The 23,030-nt window shown below is 41.1% G+C and overlaps 1 protein-coding gene across 3 annotated transcripts in view; it reads right to left on the bottom strand.

The window, feature by feature from the left end:
* Nucleotides 1-21,602, bottom strand: part of LOC125011672 (leucine-rich repeat transmembrane neuronal protein 4-like) — a 64,299-nt gene extending 42,697 nt beyond the window's left edge. For 2 of the 3 annotated variants that reach the window (XM_047590917.1, XM_047590916.1), the window contains exons 1-2: nt 21,064-21,602; nt 19,023-20,612 (exon numbers count right to left, since the gene is read on the bottom strand). In XM_047590917.1, coding sequence (XP_047446873.1) covers nt 19,066-20,612; nt 21,064-21,115 — 1,599 coding nt within the window. In that variant the 5' untranslated portion in view covers nt 21,116-21,602 and the 3' untranslated portion in view covers nt 19,023-19,065. The remainder of the gene's footprint in view (nt 1-19,022; nt 20,613-21,063) is intronic. The other variant, XM_047590915.1, reaches the window with a different exon arrangement.
* Nucleotides 21,603-23,030: the final 1,428 nt, after the last annotated feature.

Genomic DNA, 23,030 nt, shown 5'->3' with positions numbered 1-23,030 from the left:
AGAAGACTTATGCGTACCCTTGTACGAATGGTCATGTGGTCCATTCTATGAACTCAACTGTGAGCACGCTTCCTGTCTGTGTTAAATATCCTCATAGGCCTGTAAATGTAGAAACATTAATAATAATTTAAGTTCTTGTTCTGATTCTGATGTTATGTGAATTAATAAAATATGACGTTTTATACAACAGCGTCAGGGTAGTTTTTGTTGTGCAATGTTGTGTAATGCACAATGAGTCTCGGGGTGCCACTAGTTTCAGGCTGTAGACTGCTTTACAGAGATTTTGAATGATGCAAACTGGCACTGCTAAGTACTTTCATTAGCCAGCGTCTAAATTCTGTATGCACAATCTATTAATTACAGGATTGCAATGCCTGTTCCATTGTGTTGTAGAAAAGATTGGGCACAGTTGACAAGAATAACGGGACAAAGGTGTTCGTCTAAATTAATACTCAACAGTACAGCACACGGTTTATTGTATCTATAGATAACAAGTGTTCGTTCAAAACCGCAATTAAAACATCACTGTATAATCTTTCAAGAAACAAAGGATCCAGCAGGCCCTATATTTCTGAACCAAGGTCAAGCAGTGGAGAATATATCCAGCTGAAAAGCAGTTGTCTGTTTTCCCCTTACCACACTTAGACCTTTTTCCGCTGTCTATCTCTTTACCCACTGTCAGACACAGCTGACATTAGTATTCTGATGCAGCCTCCTTCAAGCAGTGTTCAGTGCCAGCCACTTAATTTGTCATTTATTGCTCCATGACAACTGAAGTAATTGAACCCCTTGCCCATGGATGTGAGCCGCCAGCCTTGTGGCCGTTTTCGCTCATTGTGGCAGAGACGGAGCAACAGGACCTTGGTGCAAATAAGGGCACAGATCTCATTTTATGGGGCAATGAGATGGTTAGTATGTACCCAGACCACAAAGGCCTCTGTGATGTTTGTTGCTTGCCTTAGAAAGGCTAACTGCACTTAAAACGAGAGAAAAAAGAAAGAAAAAAGAAAGAAACAGGAGTGCTTAAACAGCTACGAAAATGAAGGAGCATTGGCACGTGGGATGAAAGCAAAACCTTATGAATCTTGTTCACAAAATGTTTTGAGGAAATAAAGGATTCCAGGAAATGACAGATCAAAAAATGATGGCGCTAACTAATTAAACTGGGGATCATTTGCATGTCTATCTCAAATATTATCCACCGGGAGATGAAAACGATGCAGAACCAGATCAAGATCCAAGATACAATGAATTAAAGTTTTATCTTTCATCTGCTTATTTACCATTCTCTTTCTGATCGCTGTAGCGCTTGCTATGAATATTCATACAGATAACAGAAAGAAATCTATTGATTTGCTGACCCCAGACATTTCTCACTGTGCTGTCACTGGGGCAAACTGTACACACTTTAATTAGTCTGTCATCTTCTCTCCACTGTGAAAGCGTGATCAATTGAGCATACTGTTAATGCTTCGGCCATCAAACAAGCTGAATATTGGCTCCATGTGCTTCGTCACACGTGTGAAATGAATCTGGATTGTGACTGACACAGAAAGAAACACATATAACAATGCCTATTAAGAGCAAAGCCTGAATGGTCAATTTAAACATGCAGGGTGTGAAAGACAAGTGTCTGGTGGATAACAGACAATATTTTGAATTTTCCCATAAAGCAGGTCACATAAATTTAAGATGCAACTGCAACTTTGTGTGTCAAGGTTACAGCCAATGTTGACAAGTGAGAGAGGAGCCAAGGCATCAAAGTTGTAAAGTGACAAACCAGAACAACGAGCAGAGAGACGATAAAATGCTCCACAGAGGTGAAGAAACCTTCATCTTGGTCATCTGTGGGTCAGTTTTTTAGTTACACACTGCAATTTAATCTGTTGTTGGAATAAACATAATTTGAAACAACCACAAAAACACGTAACAACAGTCAGAGATTTGCATCATCTTAAATATACTTCATCAGAAGAGCAGGAAATGGAGAATGAGAACTAATCCCACAGAGGTGGTAAACCCTATCATGGGCTCCATTCAGATCCGGAGTGACTAAATATAGCAGTGAAACAATGACAACCGAAGGAGATGCAATTGCTTCCAGAGAATTCTCAACACACCAAGTAACAACAGCCTTTGCACAAATTTGCATTGTTAAATTCTAGTTGACAAACAGGGAATGCAAGAAGTATACAAGAATACACTCGTCCTCTCCTCAACATCCTCGGTATTCTTTGATGCATGTACAATTGTTGATCTATGCTTTAGGGAATATACGGATCCTTACCAGCTAGAACATGGCTTAATGCTATCTCCAAACTGTTGTGTTGTGATTTTCTTATATACTTCTGGGGCCAGGCAGTGTTGTTTTAAATGCTGACTTGCAGGGGAAGGAGAAATTGTTTCTCCGGGGCTTGAAAATGTAAAGCTATTAGGAAATGCAGTGAGAGAAAACATCTTGTACAATGCTTCAGGATGCATCAACACTGATGAGACGCGTCCTCCTTTTAGAGAAACAAGTAGGCATTAAGTACTTCTAAAGACCCCTCATAGGATCCACTACTTTCACCAGTTAATCCATTTCTTTATTGTAGAAGCTGGGTTGCATCCAAACAGTTACATGAACCTTTTCAAGCCAAAGGTTGCTTTAAATGGAAGGTGTTACCAGCCCAGCTCTTTACAAATCTGGGAAGGTAACAATGTGCTGGTAACCTACTGTTGAGAACATGTGGAGCTGCAAAATTAAAAATGTATGTAAAGGATGTATGTAAATCAATAATCTAGTGTCAAAACAATGTCTGACTGTATCTATCCAATATGTCTCCTGAATGATCTCCTCAGTCAGAGTATATATTTTTTAAATGTCAGTCAGTCTGAGGACACCAGCATCACTGTAATGCCTTTCAAGCTATTTAAATTCTGACCTTTGATATATCTTTATATATACACACATAAATATATCCAACTTTGTTAACTTGCACTGTAAATTTCTATTCAGCAGGTGTCTTTAGGGAAACTAATTTCCAAAATGACTGCAGTGATGAAAATATCCGCCTCTTATTATTCTCACCATGTGCCATCGCAACAGAGTGAACCCTTCACATCACCAAGGAGTCTGTGAAAACAAACATGTTCTTGAGTATCCGAGCATCTTTGCACTCCATAAACATTTTCAAAAACTTCCAAGGTTCAATCTTGGCTCCCGAGTCATCACAGGCTTTATGCATTTGGCACATGTCCACATTCTTGATATCAATCATTTCCGAACGACTAATTAGCCCTGTGGTATTGGCTCTCGACGAGCTGCAGCATAATCAGCTAAGGTTAAAAGTACAAAAGATCGGAACTGACTCATCTTTTCTCTAGTCACAGTGTACAAGATCCAAGTGTTCATCGTTGTTGCTGCATCTGTCAAACCAAGCTAATTATCTCTGTATGGGCTGATGATGAACGCTTTGGCGCATGTTATTGCAACAGAAGTCCAGAAAATATCTCCCCATTTACACTTGACATCGTCATCAGCCTTAGCTGTACTTTTATTCAGTGTTAATTAGCAAATAGGAGATCCGGCCCTATCGTTTGATGCCCTCATCCTGTACAGAGCAGACAGTAGGAGTCGCTATTTAGACGAGGATATGCTCTCAGACTTTAAAAATACTGCTCAGTTTTATGAGGAGGTGGAACAACACGAGGTGATGGAGACGGTACAAGGCTGTTTTTGAAATGTGGCTTCAGATTATCTTAACATCTACCACCACAAACCAGCCTTATGAAGTCAATTTAATAAACGGTTACAAACCATAGAGTAGTCAATATTAAAATCATATTTCCTGCATATTTTATTACATTTATATTTTATTTTTAGGTTATTTTCAGATTTATGCTTGAACTGCTTCTCCAGGATTTATTTCCCAACAAGCAGATGTACTTGGCTTGAACGGTGTACCTTTCCACAATGACAGCAAACATCTGTTTTCATTGTACTGCATTGTAAGTCTCATCCATGTCCAATGGCTGGAGCCGGTCCCAGTGAGCTTCAGGGGGAAGGCAGAAAATGCCGTGGACAGACCTCCTGTCCACTGCAGACACACACTGACGGTCACACTTTCAGTCACACCTACAGTTTGAACGTCACGAGTCACAAATGCACCTGGCTTGATTTCACTGTGTGTGTGTGTGTGTGTGTGTGTGTGTGTGTGTGTGGGCGTTGTGTATCTCCATGATGAGATTCACGTGTGTAGTGTATCATATGCACATCAGGTATGTGTGAACTGAGAAGCACTATTTGTTAGCGTGATAGCTATTTACATAATGAGTTACATCACTTGCACCGCTGCTAGACTGCAGGATGTTAAAGGTTAAAGAGGAGAAAGAGAAAACAATGTAAACTGTGACCGGTGCGGATGCGAATCTCTTGTTTATCCGCTGAATGTTCTTATCTTGAAAGATCAGACACCGAGTCAAACACAGGTGCAGATCCACAATACACACACTGACCGTGATAATACCCGAGCTCTCTGTGCCTCTGTGATGTGCTAAAATAATGTTAACAACTAAACTGTGATTAACAATTAAAGGTTAAAATATCCACCCACAATAATTATATATCGGTGTAATTACTCTTCATGTAGATCTGCAATTATCTGCAATCTGCAATTATTAGTATTAATCAATTGAGCCAATAAGCAAAATTACCACATTCTCTTGGTCCACCCTGGAATTTATTTCTTTGATCTTTATATACTACATTTTTCATATTAAAATAAATTCAGTATTGTGGGTCTCTGACTAGTTGGTTGAATAAAGCAGGCGCTTTGAAGGCTACTCCATGGTCTACGGGAACTTGTCACTACTGACCTAATGTGCAATACATGAAATGAGTAATTAATGGGCAGACGTCCTGCCAATGCCCCGGCTGCAGCACTAAGCAGATTATACATGTATAATTGTATGAAAGGGAGCCCAGTTCAGCTGACCTCTACATGGGGCTTAACACTCGTTATTTTGTGTGTTATAAATTTAGATTAGAAAACAGGGGCATGAATTCTGGCACCACCACAGCCTGTTTCTTTGTGCTGTCTGTTGCTCCACTGCTTATGTATTTGCTTAATGCAGCTTTAAGCCACCTTTCAAGGTATGAATGCTATTAAAATAAGTGAAAAGCATGTTTTGCACCCTTCTTTAAAATGTCTTTTTCATATTAATCCACTTTATTATAACATAGAACTGGGGCAGATTAACCAAACGAAAAATTCCCACACCATATTTTTATCCATGTGATAGTGGCTTTTAAATTAACACAAGGTATGAGTATACTCACATATTAAGAAGCACTTGTTTGATTTCACAAGTGCACTGAAAATGTTGAGTGACCACTGATTATGATATTATTTAATAATATAATAATCAGGCACTTATAAAAATTATTATTTTATAGTGAAAAAGCTGAGCCACAAACAAAGCTCCAGCTTCACTGGTTGCTTTTTATTCCAGCTCTCGGCTTTGAGGGACTTAAACCTCGGCGTTCCTGACACAAGCAGCCAAATGGCAATCCTGTGCAAAGCGGCTGGGCTCACTTTGCATAATAGGGTGAGAAGTTCAATGATCTAAGCGGAGCTCGGTGTCCGCCATGTTGAGAGGACCAGCTGAGGTTTTTTAGTAACCTGATAAACTGCACCATTGAGTCTAGTAAATAGAGACCATGGTTGTTGCCTTATGATTAATAGAAGTCATTTTGAGATGTCATGAAGTTCAACTTCAGGATTTTCTTTTCTCCTGTTTCTCTGTCAACCAGCATGTTCGGATTAAGGACGTGCTTAAGTGCTGTAAACTATGCAATAAACTAGGATTGTAGCCACAAAATGCACCCTAACAATAGTTTATAAAACATTAGGTGTTCAGGAAATGTTGTTAGATAGATAGATAGATAGATAGATAGATAGATAGATAGATAGATAGATAGATAGATAGATAGATAGATAGATAGATAGATAGATAGATAGATAGATAGATAGATAGATAGATGTAATAATCTTAAAACCTACTGGGAGAAGAGTTCCCTTGTGTGCACCAAGTCACTATAAATATACTTGAAATAAAAAATAAAAAAATCTCTCATTCAGCATCTCTCAAGCACATTAACAGGAACATGATGGGGTGTCAGCTAGCAGTACAACATACAGTGCAAGCTTTAGGAGGTGCTTTAGGGTCCTTGTCATGGTCTTCCCATCTGTAACAGTAATTGTCACCAAATTGGAAAAGCCACCAGCTCCCGCCTGACTCAGAAACTGCTGACAAATAGTACATGATGAGGGCTTTAGTCACCATTTCCACAATGAGAGAAGAAAAAAAACCCACTTGATTTCCACACTTTGCAGTCGGATGTGATTGCTACCGTGTCCACAACGCTTTGGTAATGAATGCTACAATGATATACTGTGTGTGTGTGTGTGTGTGTGTGTCTCTGTGGTCTGGAGAGAAGTGGAAGCGTGCCTGGCTCCAGCAGGATGTGTGAACTATGAATCTCTGACTCGTGGGCTGTTGTGATGCAGATTGGATTAAATTCTGCTGCTCATAAGGATTCATATCAGCAGCCTTGTTCTCTGCTGCCTTGAGACCTCTAAAATACATGGAGCGCCTTTCTCAACTATTTCAAGCGTGTTGTGGCATCGAAATGTTAAGTTAGAGCATAAAGAGATATTTTATAAAAACACAGCGCTGTGTCCCAGTAACAGTCTGAATGTGGTCGGAAAGCATTACCACTAAAAATGAACCGCAGGCAATAAAATGTTCTGCAGGAAAATAGTTTCCATCATCAAGTGCTATCCTTAGTAAGACATTACATGTAGTTCGAAATGAAGCTGCGTTAATATGGAGGACTACAAGCGCCATTTCAATGTGGTCAGTTTGGTTTGATTAGATTTGACAGTGAACGACAAAATCTCAATTGGAACAGGACACAAAGAAAAACCCTGAACATCCAGTGGATTCGACGAGAAGCATCTGCAGTTCTAATGTTACAAAGAGGAAAAAGTGCTTGACAAGTGGGTGCGAAAGAAGAAGAAAAAAATAACTGCATCTGAAGTAAAAGAAGCACATGACCTCTCAGTTCTGCCGCTGCTCAGGCTCACACCTCTGCGTTCCATGGAAATGGGGATTGACTGAGATCCAAGAGCCACCAAAAACAGAGAGGTTTCAGTAATGTCAAACATGTATGGGCCACGAGATCAATACAAAGTCTTGATCTTCAATTGATGAAATGCCTCTCCTGCTGGCTCCAGGGATAATCTCACCCTCTGATTTATCCGTGCAAGGAAAGCTCTGCAGAAACATGCACCATCCCCGCACTTTGTTCTGACGTCCTTTCATTTACTCTTGCGCTTTGAATCCGTTTGTTACATCATAATGAGTTCAAATTAACAGGAAAAAATAAATCACATCCATGTGGAAGACTCCCCTTTCAGCAATAATGACTGCAATAATTGCTTGTTAACGACCATCTCTTAAATGCATGTCAGCAGTCATTCCTTCATTTTTAACAAGTAGTTGTTATTTTAACCATGGAAGGTTCCACCACATTTCAACCCTAAAACCATGACCTCTCTCTAACTCGAGGACATTTACAAAAACTGGACATGAATCATCCTACCAGCCGCTGCTACAGGATGAGGTTTTAAAATGATATATTATTGCTAAAACACTCGGTTCTTTGTTCGGGTGCATCCACCTGTGATGGGAGTGGCTGAGTGGATCCAGTGCTGCTATTTCCCAGGGAACAATAAATGGTAAATGGTGGGGAGTAAAGTGTTTTTGATGTGGATTTTTACCACCCTAACATTATAACAGGGTTATAGTGTCACAAGGGTTTTGGTGGGGCCCAGCCGCAATATCTGATAATGACAGTAGGTCACTTTAAAGCTTCTAATGTGTACATTTATGTTTTCCTTTGGTACTTTAAATGGAATAGTAACAACAACAGGATACATGTACAGCAACAATTCCGCTGTGGCTGCCAAATGATTTGCATGGATGTATACAGTATTACATCACTTAAACGCTTCCCGTTTATAATGAGCAGACGGATGTAGCTTTCGAATATTATAATGATTTCCTGCAAAGATTGATTTTTATTTTAGGATCATATTGGCTATTAAGTACAGTCAAGAAAACATGCAAATTTAAAATACTGCCTGCAGCAGTTTTCTGTCAGTTTGCTGCAGGTTACCCGGATTGTTGACCTATTTATTTTCTCACTGTCTCAGGAAACATGGCTAGAAGAGGATGTTGTTGAAAAGACATGGCACTAAACCATGGAGTAATGTACCTGGGGAACAGAGAATCGAAAGGAAGAAGCCTGAAACCAACCGAGGTCTGTTTAAATTCTGCTCACTGATAATCCTAACAGGATCGCGTGCCCTACACAAACTGTATTATGTAGATAGTGTTGTTTTTCTTTTCTATTAATGACCAAATTAACTCTAATTTTGCCCCAGCGTGGAGTGAAATTTTAGGTTAATATGCGCCTCATACTCACTTGAATTCATAAATCATTTTAAATTTGGACTGCCAAAACACCGCACTGATCAGTGTATTACATATGGCTTTTAGATAAGGCAAAGTAAAATTACTCCTGCGTAACGAATCGCTGACCCATTTGTTCGGTTTGAAAAGACGCATTGGCACTTGGAATGAAAATAGAGAAAATAGAGAATCCTTAATCTGCCTCCACCTGCGCACAATATGTGTCACAACAAATTATATGCAAAAGCAATGTTTATACATCTCTATAGCATCCGTCGTTGTGATCACACAGAAGTGACGTGTGACTCTGGCAACTCTTAATCCCTCGAGTCAATTTGCGCAGCGACAGCTGTGGAACCAGTCAACATTTGGAAATAAGATTTTGTTTATAAGTTTGATAGATTTGGGAAATGGGGCTTGATCCCTCACCCCTGCTCACTATAACCACACTAAAACCCACATTAGCCACGTGGGCTGCACTGAAGGTCTGTCAAGAATCTGCCTCTCTGAAACATCTACTGTAATGTCTGAAACTATCGATCAAATTTAGTACCACAGAATGAATCATGTGTGCTTTAGCGTGCCTCTGCCTTTTCATACAGACATTTTAGATGGTATTTAAGATAATAGCAAAATAAGAATCTGTGTGTACACATATCCTTGAATACATTTTCCATGTGTGCATGAGCACCACAATCATATTTGTGGTAACCATGACCAATCTATGTGGTCGGACCGTTTGACTCTGAGTGGCATGTTTGAGTTGCAGTCAGCGGAGGCTGGAAGCGCTTGGTGATGTGACATCATGGACTCTGATGGCTGGGTGCCAGAAAGAGCCTCCTAGATGCTCTGAAGCAGCTGATTGGAGGAGCATGTGGGTGAATGTGCTGCTGAGCTGCCTCAGCTCGGCATAGAGAGGATGAGAGGCTTCCCCACCGGTTGCCCAGTTTGTTGGAAGAAGCGCCACAGCGCAGGAGATAACGCCAGCCAGTGCAGCTGTAGCAGCACAGCGACAAAGGATCTGAGCCCCTCAGAAAGAGGAACCTGACCAATCCTTTCCTGTATGAGGCAATGAGTGGTGTCTGATACTGTATGGCGGATTGCAGTAAAAGATAGGTGGAAGAATGTGGTTTAATGTGGTTGAAAAAATATCTTTTTCTCCCTTTGGCATGACATTGCCCCATTGCCCCAACATAGAAATTACCTACGTCTAATATTCACATTTAGCTCAAAACATGCTTTGGTGAAGAAGCACGTCTCCAGACACCAGCCTTGTCTTGTGCTTCGTTCACTCTCCATATGTACGATATATGGCCAACACACGCAAGTGATTCTCATTCAATTCACAATTGCCGATATTATGTAAATTATGACCTTAGCTAGCGTTCGCATTTACAAACATTCATTTAAACACGGGTAACTAAGATAAACTACAAACGGCGGCATTGTCAATCATGTCCGTGTTCATATTTCACACTAACACCGGGAGAAGATGGCAGCGACGCTACATCATTCTCCGTTTATGCTGACTGACTCACCATTTTTTCCCACTGCGATGTTGTAGCTACATGATGAAGAGGTTTTAGTTTCTGAGACGAAATCCTTCCCAACAGACAAATATAAAAGACACTGTACTGACGTTTTACAGAGAAGGGTGGAGATACAAATCGCAGTCCGCCAACTTTACTAGGACATGTGGTAATGTGTCTCACTAACATTTCATTCTCTTTTAAGTATCGCTTTGGAGTTTTTTTTTTTTCCGCAGTGAATCAAAGTGACACAGTAGTCAGAACTATACAGCATCTCACTGAAAGTGTCTTAATAACTCTAATTAAATACATCATAATAAAACGAAGGGCTAAACAGGCGATAACCGCTTCAAGCTGAGCTGAAAAATTAACATGGCTGCTGTGACCATAAAACAGCATAAAGTGCCACGTCTCATATTTTCATGTTATATTATTAATTCTGTCTGCAGTGCCTGACTTTTCATAAAGTGCCAGATAAGCCTTCAAATCCCATTGAAGCAGATCCTTGTTTCGAGTGTCACTGACTGAGTGAACAGAAGCTTAAATCCAGGGCATGTGATTACTGATTGATAGATATGCCATAATAATAGGACACTCAAGATGGGATTCAGATTTTCGAGACCTTATTAGAAATTTGCAGATATGTTCAGACATGTTTTTTTCATAGAAGACATGGGTCTGGATTCCCTAAGAATTGAAACAGTTCTTTTGTTCTTCAACTCCGTCTCAAGACACGAGGCTTAATGAAAAAATCCACCCCCGGATACTCTTACACTGCTATGTATCATCAATCTGCGACGCTCAGCGCATGCCAGAAGTGATTTAGCAGTAATCTGACGAGCACCCAACTTCCCTCAACTTGCCACGTCTGCTTCGGCTTCAGTTAGTGATTTCCTGCATTTCCCTAAATGCCCTTTGACTTTCACCCAGAGAGTGAGGGTCAGCTTATTTAATTCAGTTGGATGTGCCGGCTTTATGAGCACGGCAACAGTGGTAAAGGAGAGCGTCAAAGTCAAAAAAGTAAACAGCCCTCACTCAAACCTCTGCATATCTTGACTTTGCATTGCACTGCATTGTGGTCTATTTAGGCTGCTGTCAACTGAGAAATTGGTTTCTGTGCCTCTTCTAAGATGCATTTCTCTCCTAAGATGCATTTCTCTTTTATGACGGATTGTTGAATGCCAATGTAAAATTGTGGGGCAATTTTTCAGAGTGTCTGACACCAAAACTAGACGCTCAGCCGTGGAGCTACAGCAAAGTGGAAATTGTGCAGCACGTGAGACATTACCGCTTTGTGACAACAAAATCAGTCCGGAAAGGCCGAGCGCGTTCCTTTAGTCGCAGAGCATTAAAAATGCTTTTGGAAGGTGTTTGTAATCATTTCAGGTAACACTGAAAGATTGATTGATTGAGACTTCAGCCTTTTAGAGTGTCCTTCTGAGAAAAACAGTGATTATTCTCTGACAAAAACAAGGCCATGAGCTATTTCAGCAAATGCCCCTAAACAACATAATCAAAGTGATAAAGATAGATTCTAATGGTAAGAATTATGGCCGCTGTATGCTGAAAGCAAGCGTGTAAATATTTCAACGTCGAGGGAGAAGATGAAGAGGTTTACTGGATGTGTAAAACTCAGAGGAGATTGCTGTTCCTCTCCAGTGTGAAATACGTCAACAGATAGTTGCTTTAGCCTCGTGCTGAGTGCTAGTTGGTATCATGAGCAGGTTAGCCTGAGATGATGGAGTGATGTGACCTCATGGACGTCAGTATGAGAAAAAGCAACAACACATTTTTATCTTCTCAACAAGAGCTGATGAGAAGCTGTAGGGCCTGTTCTGTGTTTCCCCCTTTGTCCTGTTTTGTGCTCGTCTGTTTTCTGCAAGTACCTTAGTGGGCGGGTCTCAATTTGGGAAACCTTGGGGGACCTGGCCCGTCTCCCTGAGCCTTTAAGTTCTGGCCCCTGGTTCACTCGTTCCTGGTCGTGTCTCGCCCCTCGACTTTGATCCCTCTGGTGTCAAAGTTTTTGCTTTGTTGGCTTCGGCCCAGTTACTTTATTTTCGCTCCTTCCAACAGTACACACACACTAATATTTACCCATCGACAGACACACTGATACCCCCACTCAAACATCATCTTGTTAAGGTTTAGCTGCTGTCTTTATTATTTAAATAAATAAACCTTTAACCTGCATCTCTCCATTTTTTGTCAGACAGCAGACGCTTAACTTAGCTTAGCATAAATAGGAGCAAATAAGTCTTTCCCTTTCCACGTCTTCGATCATTTTCTAAACCTTAACTAAATGGTTGTTAATATTACAATTAAAATCTTCTAAGGATTTCATGATGAACCCTTAGAATCTAATCTAATTTTAATTAAATGTTTTCTCAAGTAATTTTCCAAAGCTGTGTAAGATCAGAAAGGTTTATTGTAATGTTAATGTAACTGTGTAACAGTATTAATCACTAACAAATTATGCTGTCTTGTTTATGATGTAAAATGGAGATTAAGACCAGAAAATGAATAGCAGAGGGCAGACTGTCATTTGTGTTGAGGACCTGCACTAGCGACGTGTGTGTGTGTTTTTGTGTGTGTGTCAGTCTGCTGGTTGGACACCTACTGTTACTGATACAAGCTAAACACACACACTCATGGTCCCTAGAGGTTGAACCTTAATGACATAAGAATATAAATGTCTACTCGCCAAATTAATGACAATTTAATAGATGTTGCTATAACATGCTAGCATGCCATTACACTAAACTAAGAATGCTGTGCTTGCTAAATTTCAGTACGTTATTGCCATTGATAGCATCTGCTGTGTAGTTGGTTGCGCCAACAATAAACACAATTATCCCTCTTCTTTGGACACAATTGTGATGGACAGACGCCTGCGAGCTGCAGCACGGCTAGGAGAGTGGGTGTGAGCTAGTTTGTCGCCATCTCCTTTGCACAATTAACTGATAAATTATTTAGAAAGTCGTCTAACCAGTAATCAGATGCCCACTGGAGAAGGGTTTCAAGATTGTTGTTAATGCAAATTAAATGTTTTTTTGTTGTTGTTGTTTTTTTTCAGTGGATCAGTTGGAAATATTGCACGCATATAGAAGGAGCAACAAGGAGCAAGAAGGAGCAGCCACAGTGAGCTGTTCAATGAAGAGCTGCAGACTGCACTACAGGTAAAAAGCTCGTTTTACTATGTGCTGATTCACAGAATGAAATATCGTCAACTTTTGCCTGACTTCTTTATTAAAACGATGTGCTTTGCTGCCACGCTGGATGGTGCCGCTAAGTAAATCAGGCGGGAAAGACAAAGTTTCAATATGTTCATGTTCATGGTGTTGCTGCTCTTCCCTTGGTTTTTAGTGATGCGTTGAGCTGATTATTGACATCAGACGCCTTCACTGATTGAGATTTTCACTGTCAGAAAGGATTTCCACCCAAGCATACTTTTAATTAACGGAAAACTGGTTTTAGCATATTCACCGCTGATTGAACAAAATGGCCCTGAACACAAAACCGAAGAGAAGTTTAATATCACATTAAATATTCATCATGCTTTGTGTGTGGCTGCAGGAGGGGAGGACCACTGGAGGTTGTGTGATGGGAAATTATGAATTAGTTTGACTTATCTCTGTGGTCTTTTCATTTTCTTCCAAATTAGTCTGAGCAAAAGTGGGGCTTCTAATCCATTTCATAATTACCGGTTCATTTTTATACTGTATTCTAGTGTACCGTAGACCCCTAACATGTGCTGACTCACCTGATGTGCTCATGACAAGTTCATTTGATCTTGGGCTTAAATGAAGGACTAGGTTATCGTGTAAAATCAAGTGCATATCAGAGTTAATGATGTTGTCAGTCAATGCTGACCTCAATTTAAAATAGAGGTTTGGAGGTCAATAAAGCCGTGACTTTCATTTCTTTTTCCTAAACAACACAGTGTTTTCCCTGGCTTTAAGCCTCTGCAAGAATCCGTAGTGATCGGTCAGAGGAACAAATAGCAGTTCATTTTATATGTTGTGTAAATAAGTACATCTAAGCCAGAGTGAAATTCAATATTGTCCGTGTTGAAGCGTGGAAGAAGAACATCATTTTTTCCGCCAGTACCAGATTAAGCTGTTAGCTGGCTGCGACATGTGCTATTAGCACAGCATAATGAGAATAATAAAATCACGGAAACATCAATTAGATGAAAGAGATGCTGAGATTAATTGCAGTGAAACAACCGAATTGCCACATTCATCTTAAAATGCCATGTGACATTACAAGCTATTGTCGCGCAGATCTCGTGTTGCCTCTCCTCGATTCACGCTTTTTTGCCTCACTAATGTATTCCACCCCCTCACCAGAGCAAACATTGCACCTCCATGAGGAACATCTGTCAAAACTCTGAATCATACATATCACAGAGTATGTTTATTTAGAGGAGATCTCACCCCACGCTCACAGCAGCCCGAGAGGTGCTTCACCAAAGATAGGTCTGAGGTCTGATTATTCCGTTTAATTTATACAGCGTCACTAACAATCCAAATGTGACGCTCAAGACGCTTCACAGAACCCAGAGTCTGGAACCCATTATGTGCATGTTTGCTGATGAATCTCTCAGCAACAGTTTAACTTGATAACAGCCATGACTGTGTCTCTCAGGTACATTTTATTGTGTCATATTTAGAGGCTAGAACGATGTCAGCATTTTGACTAGTTTTGAATGATGAAGGGTAAACGCTGGAAACAATTATTTCTAACCGTAAGGTTGCGACCTTAATCCAGCCAAAAAAAAAAAACAACATCTGGCAGAAAAGTAATCATTCTTAACCTCTGTATTTCCCTAAAATAAATTTTCATTTCCTGTATATATACTTCAAACCCTCTAAGAGATAATTGTTGGACTTAGGTCTCTTGGCTGCAAAGAACTTCTTGTCAGCTCTTGCAACCTTTAGGAGAATATTCAGTCTAAATTAAAATGCGGATTATAGGCCACAGTGCCCTTTTTCAGTCGGTGGCCAGGCTGTATTTGTCCAAATAATCCAACAGTCCAATAAGACAATAAAAACAATGAGGTTAAACCGCTGGTATATGACTAGTGAAAACATCTGCTTGTGCTTGTAACCGGCCACCACGGTTTTGCTGGTATTATTTTCTCCTTGAGGGCCTGTTTGTGTTTCTGTACCTACTATGATCAGTGTCGTATCCATCTTCTCATCTAGCTCTCAGCAAGAGAACAGGTGGAGTTCCTTGAATGTCAGACTAGTCCTTTAGAGAGCAAAAAGCATCAATCACAGAACGTCTAGGCCGTCACTTTTGAAAGCAATTTATTTGCCATGTTTACTGTAAAAACCTGATTTTCAAACAAATAAATTACACATTTTCATAATTACACGCGCACTCTTGGCATAACAAAGCGTCACGGGCCAGCATGATACACTAGATCATACTCTTAAATCTATCGATTTTTCTTTCAACACATCACCTTCCACAAAATGCCACGCATGGCACTAAAAGATGATGTTGTGTAACGGCCATTACAGCCAATTCACTTAACTGGCTGCTTCTTCCTGTATTTTACTGCAGACGAGTTTGAATGGAGCTTACCAGGGCCCATTTTTCACAGAATCATCGGGTATGTTAAAACTTAAGTAGTCTACTTCTGTGAATCAATGAATCATTGCCACCCAGTCTTGCGGTTACAGTAATTTTCAGTCCCACCAAACAAGAAGTCAACCAAGCAAAATGAGAATAAATCGCAAAAGATACAGCTATTTAAGGGAGAACAAAATATATATATATATGTATTGCTGTCCACGTTTCATACTGCATGTTTTGCTCCCTTGTCATAAATGTGTTAGATATTTACATCAACATGTGTCCTCCCACGGCATATGTGAAAAGTCATGTGTTAAAAGATGACACGTCTTTTTTTTTTTTTTTTTTACAGGCTATTCTACTTATGTGGCTAGCCTTTATTTGGCAACAAACATTGAAAACTGTCAAAACTCTCTTCACTTGATGGAAGCCTGCCTTCTGTGCATTTACGCACAGATGAAGTGCAAGCTGCCATCTTGGCAAGCAGAGACAGTATTTTGATCATCCATCATCTTTGGGTTTTTAGCCCTGACATTTTAAAGGCAGGGCTCCTATTATAGTGCCTACAAATTAAACAAATGTTTACTGAGTGAAACATGCCCACGGATATAATGTTTGTCTCAGGCAAAGACTGATTTGATCTATAGGATTTATTTGTTTTTAATGTGACTAAGGGGCCACACTGAGTGTTTCTCTTCCCGACACCTTGGGAAATGTTGAATTTAAAAAGGTCTAAAACTGTATTTTAGTCTCTTTGAGACAGCATTACTGTCAATCAGTTACAGACGGTGCACAAGTGGCAGCGGCACACCCTCTTTTCCCCTCAGTTCATCTGCCTTTCTCACAGCCCAGTTTAATTATCTGAGAGCAGGAGCTCCTCACCTTATTAATGCTTGCAGATTCTGCCCAAGCACAAGAATCGCCTTTGGCTGAGACGGTGGGATTTTCACCTTAATATTTCCTGAGTTAACTTTGCAGGGGATGATCTGTGGGTGGACAGCAACTGCTGCAGCTGCTCTGTGTGCACAGAAGGAAGGATGGCATACAGGGCAGAGATGGCTTTTCTTTTCAAAGTAATGTGCCACAGGAAGAGCATGGCACCGCACAGTTCAAAGTGTTCATCAAAATTCGCACTCTGCGAGTCGAGTTTGGAGTGTTGAAACCAACCTGCTGAGCTGTGCTGGAGGAAATCTATAGAAACAAATTAACTCCACGTCTCTTGGTCTGGGCATGTGCAGAAGATAACAGGCTTCAATTACAAAGCTCTTTCTCCTAATTGAAAATGCAGCTAATAGCTTAAGTGCTTGCTCTCTGGGATAGCTAAAATAATGTGCTGGGGCACACTGGCATTTACAATATGCTCCCGAGTGTGGGGTTGAGCCCCGGAGCTGCCTTTTCAGATACAACATCTCTCCCACTTTCCTTCTTCTGACATTTTATTTTTTGTGCCATTCACTATTACCTTCTCATATGTCGGAAGAGACTCTGCTGCATTGCCTGTAATGTGATGCAAACAGCTCGAGAAGCTACCACTGCAAATCTATGTAACCTATATTGAAAATCCAGTATACTGCATGATACTTCATTAAAACAAATGTTGTAGTAATTTGTGCCAAAGGAACCAATCCAGGAGGAGGTTTTGAAAGTCTCTAGTTGTAGCATGAGTTCTTCCATTGCAGTGTATGGCATGAAATGTAACACACATACACAGAAAAAAAAAAAAAAAAAAAAAATCCCATTACATTTTTAACAACTCAAGCTGCTCCCTTGAGCTGTAGAGGGCAAGGAATAACAAAGCTAAGGGAAGTCTCGGCTCCTTACCTCTGATGGGCTATTAGTTATTCTAGCTAGCAGAAGCCCCATTAGGTCTGCCATTTAATGCTCCCATGCCACATTCCCACATGAAAGCTACAAGATTGATAAGCCGACCATCTCACCTCAAGCTTCCCCTGTTTTTGAAAAATGCTCTGCCACAGATAATCTGACAAAGAGCTGATTTAGCTACCTGTGAACCAGTATGTGACATTACTGAAAACAATGAAACATACTTGCGCGAGAAACTCCGGTGACTTCGGTAAAGGACACAACAAGAAATGTGAGTGGCGCAGTACGATCCACTGACGTACGACTTTTTATAAAATGATTTATGGGGTCCATGCAGAATATAGGAAATGAGGTGTGCGGCACTGAGAGATAAAACTTCGTCTCTGAGCTGCACTGACAGATACAGTGGAGAAGAAAGATGTCTCCTGTTCTCCACAGCATGTCTGCTTAGTCTGACAAAAGGTGGAACGAGGACTCCAGTGACACTACAGTCTTCCCTGTACAACAGTTAATGTTAATCACACCTAACTGTACAGCCAAATGAGGGGGGAAAAAAACCTGCCGGGCAAAGGGCAACAGATGCAGAGCATTAAGGAAAAAAAGAGTACACAGGCAAAAAAAAAAAAAAAAAAAAACTGCCTAATTAAGTGTGAGCAAATTGATTACTCTTTCTGTCAAGGCTCTCCGTCTCAATCCCTTCCTTCCGTATAGCGGTTCAGAGTTAGTCATGAGGAGGAGATAAAAAATTCAATTTGACTTCTTTGGAGAAAAGTTTCCCCTTGTGTAGCAAAATAGCTATATGTTTCTAAGATTAAACAAAAACAGCATATTGCAGTCTCTTACTGCAGGCAGAAATCCAGCCCAAATGCATGATTTATTTTTTATTTGGCTATAGGCCTTTATGGTGTTCTCCAGCCTGCAAAGACTATTTGAACTTTGTAAATCAAGCTAATGAGAAAAATTCTAAGTACTCAACTGCCAGACAAATACAATTATACATACATACATACACACACACATATATATATGTATGTATGTATGTGTGTGTGTGTGGGTGTATGTGTGTGTGTGTAATCTTAAATAATAACATTTCTAATACATAAATGCACACGACTCACATGACATTTGTGTTTGCTACCACAGCTGTTGTAGCAAACACACAGGATAGGAGAGGACCACCTGCAGAGTGACTTGATCAAATGTATTTTTATCATTCCATTCAAGACAGCACAAGCCATTTGAGAAGGAATAAGAGGCTGGCTCATAATGCACAGATTCATCAATGAGCTATTTTATGTCAGGAATGAAGGATGAACCTACTTAGTGTATAATGCATCTTACTGTATGTAAGTAACCCACGAAGAGGAACAGCTACTAATGGGATTCATATATTAGCAATTACTTTGTCTGATTCAGGACAACAGCTGGGTAATCATATGAAACTGAACAAACCCAGCATATTGCAAAACAAGTCACCATGCACTGACCTTTGCATCCTTATCCTATAACAGACAAGAGCAGAGGAAAACACAAGTATTTTTCCCTGCAGATTCTTAAAAAATTTACCTCTCATGCCTCGCAGTGGAAATGGATTTTTGGAGGGCAACAGTCATACCTCGCATTCCCTGGAGCCTGAGATGGTGTATGTGTAAGGTCCTGTCCCATTAACCAGCACATCCATAGTCTCTGAGTGTGAAGGCTTGTAGTCCACATAGTACTCTTGCAGTGGCGAATTTAGGGAGCGCTCAGTCTCCCGTGCCTTTTTCTGGCGCTTTTTAACCGCTGATCGCTGCTGAAGCTGTTTGATACTGCTGGGATAACGCTTCCATGAGACGTAGATAACCAGCAGAATTATAGCCACAGATAAGAAGAGGGCTGCACTACCAGCTATGATCTTGTGGAAGGACACATACTCTGTGTCTGGCAAGGGGATGGTGGGTGAGGCCTCTGAGGGAGTTGGGGAGGCTGTCCTGTTCCAGATCAGCTTTTCATCCACCACAGACTGTGTGGGAAAAGGGAGCAGTTCAGGTCGAAATGCAGAGGTGCGGGGCGACGTCGTTGTGGGCATGGGGGTCGGCGTTGCCGTGCAGATGTTATAAGTGTCCACCACATCAGTTACTTTCTCTCCCTGTGCCTCCTTAGGGCTGGCACAAATCATAGTAGACTCCTTGTTACCCTTAAAGGCTTTAAGCCAGGCGACCAGAGGACATATGTTTGGGTTACAGTACCACAAATTACCGGCCAGACTTATAGTGGTAAGGGAGATCCAAGCCTCCACTGTCTGCTGAGAGACATTGCTGAGTTTGTTGGAGTCCAGGTTAAGAGTCTGAAGATTAGGCAGGCATTGAAATGTACTTGGATCCAGAACTTGGAGCTCATTCCCTGAGAGGTCCAACTTTTGCAAGGAAGTCCACATCCACGGCAGACCCTGGGTTAGCAATTTGATGCGGTTCCACTGCAGATAAAGAGCTCTCAGGTTAATCAGGCGGGGGAAATGAGCAAAATTTATCTTTGAAAACTGGTTGTGCTCCAAATGAAGCTCGATAAGCTTCAGGAGTCCTGCGAAGGCATTACGTGTGAGGCTCCGCAGCCTGTTGTAGCCAATATCAAGAAACTCCAGGTTGCGGCAGTCAAGGAAAACGCGCATTGGGACAGTCTTCAAGGAGTTTGACCTCAGGTGTAAGCTCAGCAGTTTCCGTAGACCCAAAAATTGATTGGGTTGGAGAACCTGCAGTTTATTGTAGGAGAGGTCAAGGTTGCGTAAATTCGGGACATCATGGAAAGTGTTGTTCTTTAGCTGTGTTATCTTATTTGAGCTGAGAATCAGTTCTTTGAGCCTCCGTATCCCGTGGAAAGCCTGGCCATCCACAGCATTGATGTAATTGTGGTCGAGGTAGAGCCAAACTAGTTGACTCAGCCCTGCAAATTGGTGGGCTCTTAGGTTCACCAGGCTGTTGTACCGCAGGGACAGGCCCTGTGTGCCTACAGACACATTGTTTGGCACATCACGGAAGGCATTGGATTCACAGTATATTATTTTCCCATCACATCTGCAGCTTAAGGGGCAGGGACGTTCACGGATGCCACTTGGAGCAGCAAGCAGCCAGGCGGGTACAACCACTGTGAGTACAAGCCATCTGAACAGCACAGAAAGTCCTGCAGACACACAGAAAAGTACAGATTTAAGAGCATAAAGCATGTATCAAACTCAATAAATACAGTATGCATAAAGAGACTAAATATCACCCATGTGTGCATGTGCATGTATTGATGCATGTGTTAACAGAGGGGCGTTATTTCCAGCTTATTTAATTCCACCTCTGGGCTCATGGCACATCTGCACGAACACATTCATTCGTCTTCAAAGTCAAAGTCGTGCTCTTGAGTCCTTGGAAAGGTGACTGACAACCAGTCAAGACATAATTTGTCAAATAGTTGTTAAAAGTGAAGCCACCTTCAGACCCCTCAGCCTGCAGTCATTATTCATAAACCGCAGGGGGCAAAGACACACGCAAATTCAGCCTTAAGTGAACTGTAATTAGGCAAACGACAGAAGACTTTGCACGGAAATTAATGCCCCGAGTACCTTGCGGGGCAGTGTACATACCCATGTTTGCGCGGTGTCGACTCTTTCTCATGTTCAGGGATCTCTGTTGCATGCGTCCCACATGTTAGACCCAGTCGGCGTTTTGCCCAAATAGTTGGACACACAACCAGGACGCCTGTCTGCGCGGAATATATATGCACTTTGCGCCGCAGCCTGATCCGCTCTGCTCACAGCCGCACACCTGTCGGAGATGATAGTAGCTCCAGAAGGTGTGCATCAACCTCTGTCCGTAGTTACCGCACAACATCAGCTTGATGATGCATATTTCTGCCCACCACCTTAAAGCCCTTAAATGGACGCATTCAAGCTTGTAGTCCCATAACGCCACTGTTCAGCGCGTTTTCTTGGAGGCAGTAATATTCCTCCTCAACACCCAGTCGCCAATTGTTGAATCTGGGTTAAGTGGCAAAAAAGACGCTGGAAACCAAACAAGTAAGGAAATGTGACAGGAATTAAACTGTAGTCCAAGTTGAATCTTGCTTCAGGCGTGGACAGCGGAGGGGAAAAAAGGCGCAGGCTGTTGTGGATTAGACCCGACGACCGTGGCATCAAGAATAAATCAGTTGTATAGCAACAGGAATGATGTTGCTGTAGGATTATACTGAGCTCACTGGTGATCGGTTTCAAGACTTGAGATGCCCCCTCCTGGTCGCCGAGTGGCACTCCACAGCCCACGCCAACCTAGACATCCTTGTTCCCATGAACACAGCCTGCATATCAATTAAAGGCGAGGAATGGGAACACTGTTTGCTTTGCATTTAGATATTTGTGAAGATGTTCTGCCAGCTTCTGAACAGCCAATAGGCAGAAGAGCAAACCCCTACGCCCTCACTGTAGAGGCCAAAATTGTGTGAGAAATTGAACTCTTTATTTAATTATGTTTGACCATATTTTCTTAACACCCAGTTCACTATTATTCATGTTAATATTAGGCGCATATATTTATATCGGTTTAGGTTCATCATATTTTAGAAGTTTGTATCTTAATCTTTTCTCAACATTGCACTGGAAATAGAAATATTCAAGTGTACGATTAAAATACTGAAGTAAAATACCTGTAGGCTAATAAACTGAAGTGAATGTAGTGATTATCATCCACTGATAATTGAGTCTAATTGTGATGTGAATGTTACTCTGGATTTGAGCCTGTTACTAAGGAACTCCTGGCAACTTCTCAAATGTTAAAATTGTTCTTAATTAGTATTTTGGCAGCAGGTGGGCGTGGAACAGAAAGCTCAGCTTGTTACGACAGAGGTTGTGTTGCAGTAATACACACTATCTACACTGATTTCTACAGGTGTTTCTCGATATTAATCGTTCAGATTGGAATTTGACCAAATTACGAAACTGCTGTTTACAAACACCTGGTTGTCCAAGTAGGTCCATGACACATATGAATTATTTTTCAATTAAATTTAAAAGTGAGCAAATATTCAGTACTCATTAAATGTTTTTTCACTTCCCATTGTTGCGTATTGACACTGAAATGCATCATGCGTAAACGAAAGGTGCTCTCAAGGTGCTCTCAAGGCTTCATAATGGGACAGAGACAGGGTCAAAGTCATCGTAACTAATGGGTCCCCGTGCACTCATTGTGCAATGTAATCACCAGTAACAGACATTAATGGACATTTGCGCTGGAATCACAGGTACTTTGTGGCAAAGAAATCGCTGGAAACGAAAATAAAAACAGATGCATCCAGCTTTTCAGCACGAGCCACTGATTTAATTTCCATTGTTGGATCAATCTGCTAACTGGAGTTGAAGGACAGGCCAGGAATCTGCACACACACACACACACACACACACGCTTCAAGGTACCTACAAGAATGGCAATGACAGCAGCTTTGTTGTGTAACCTTCAGTGTATCTTAGACGCATCTGTTCCATCAAAACCATCTGATGATATTCCAAAGGCTCACTTTTCAGACTAAAACACCACTGTGCAGATTTGGCCAGTGAATTGT

Source organism: Mugil cephalus, chromosome 8 (genome assembly GCF_022458985.1).
Source record: "Mugil cephalus isolate CIBA_MC_2020 chromosome 8, CIBA_Mcephalus_1.1, whole genome shotgun sequence".
NCBI classification, from domain to species: domain Eukaryota; kingdom Metazoa; phylum Chordata; class Actinopteri; order Mugiliformes; family Mugilidae; genus Mugil; species Mugil cephalus.
This window is presented reverse-complemented; position numbering and strand designations above follow the sequence as displayed.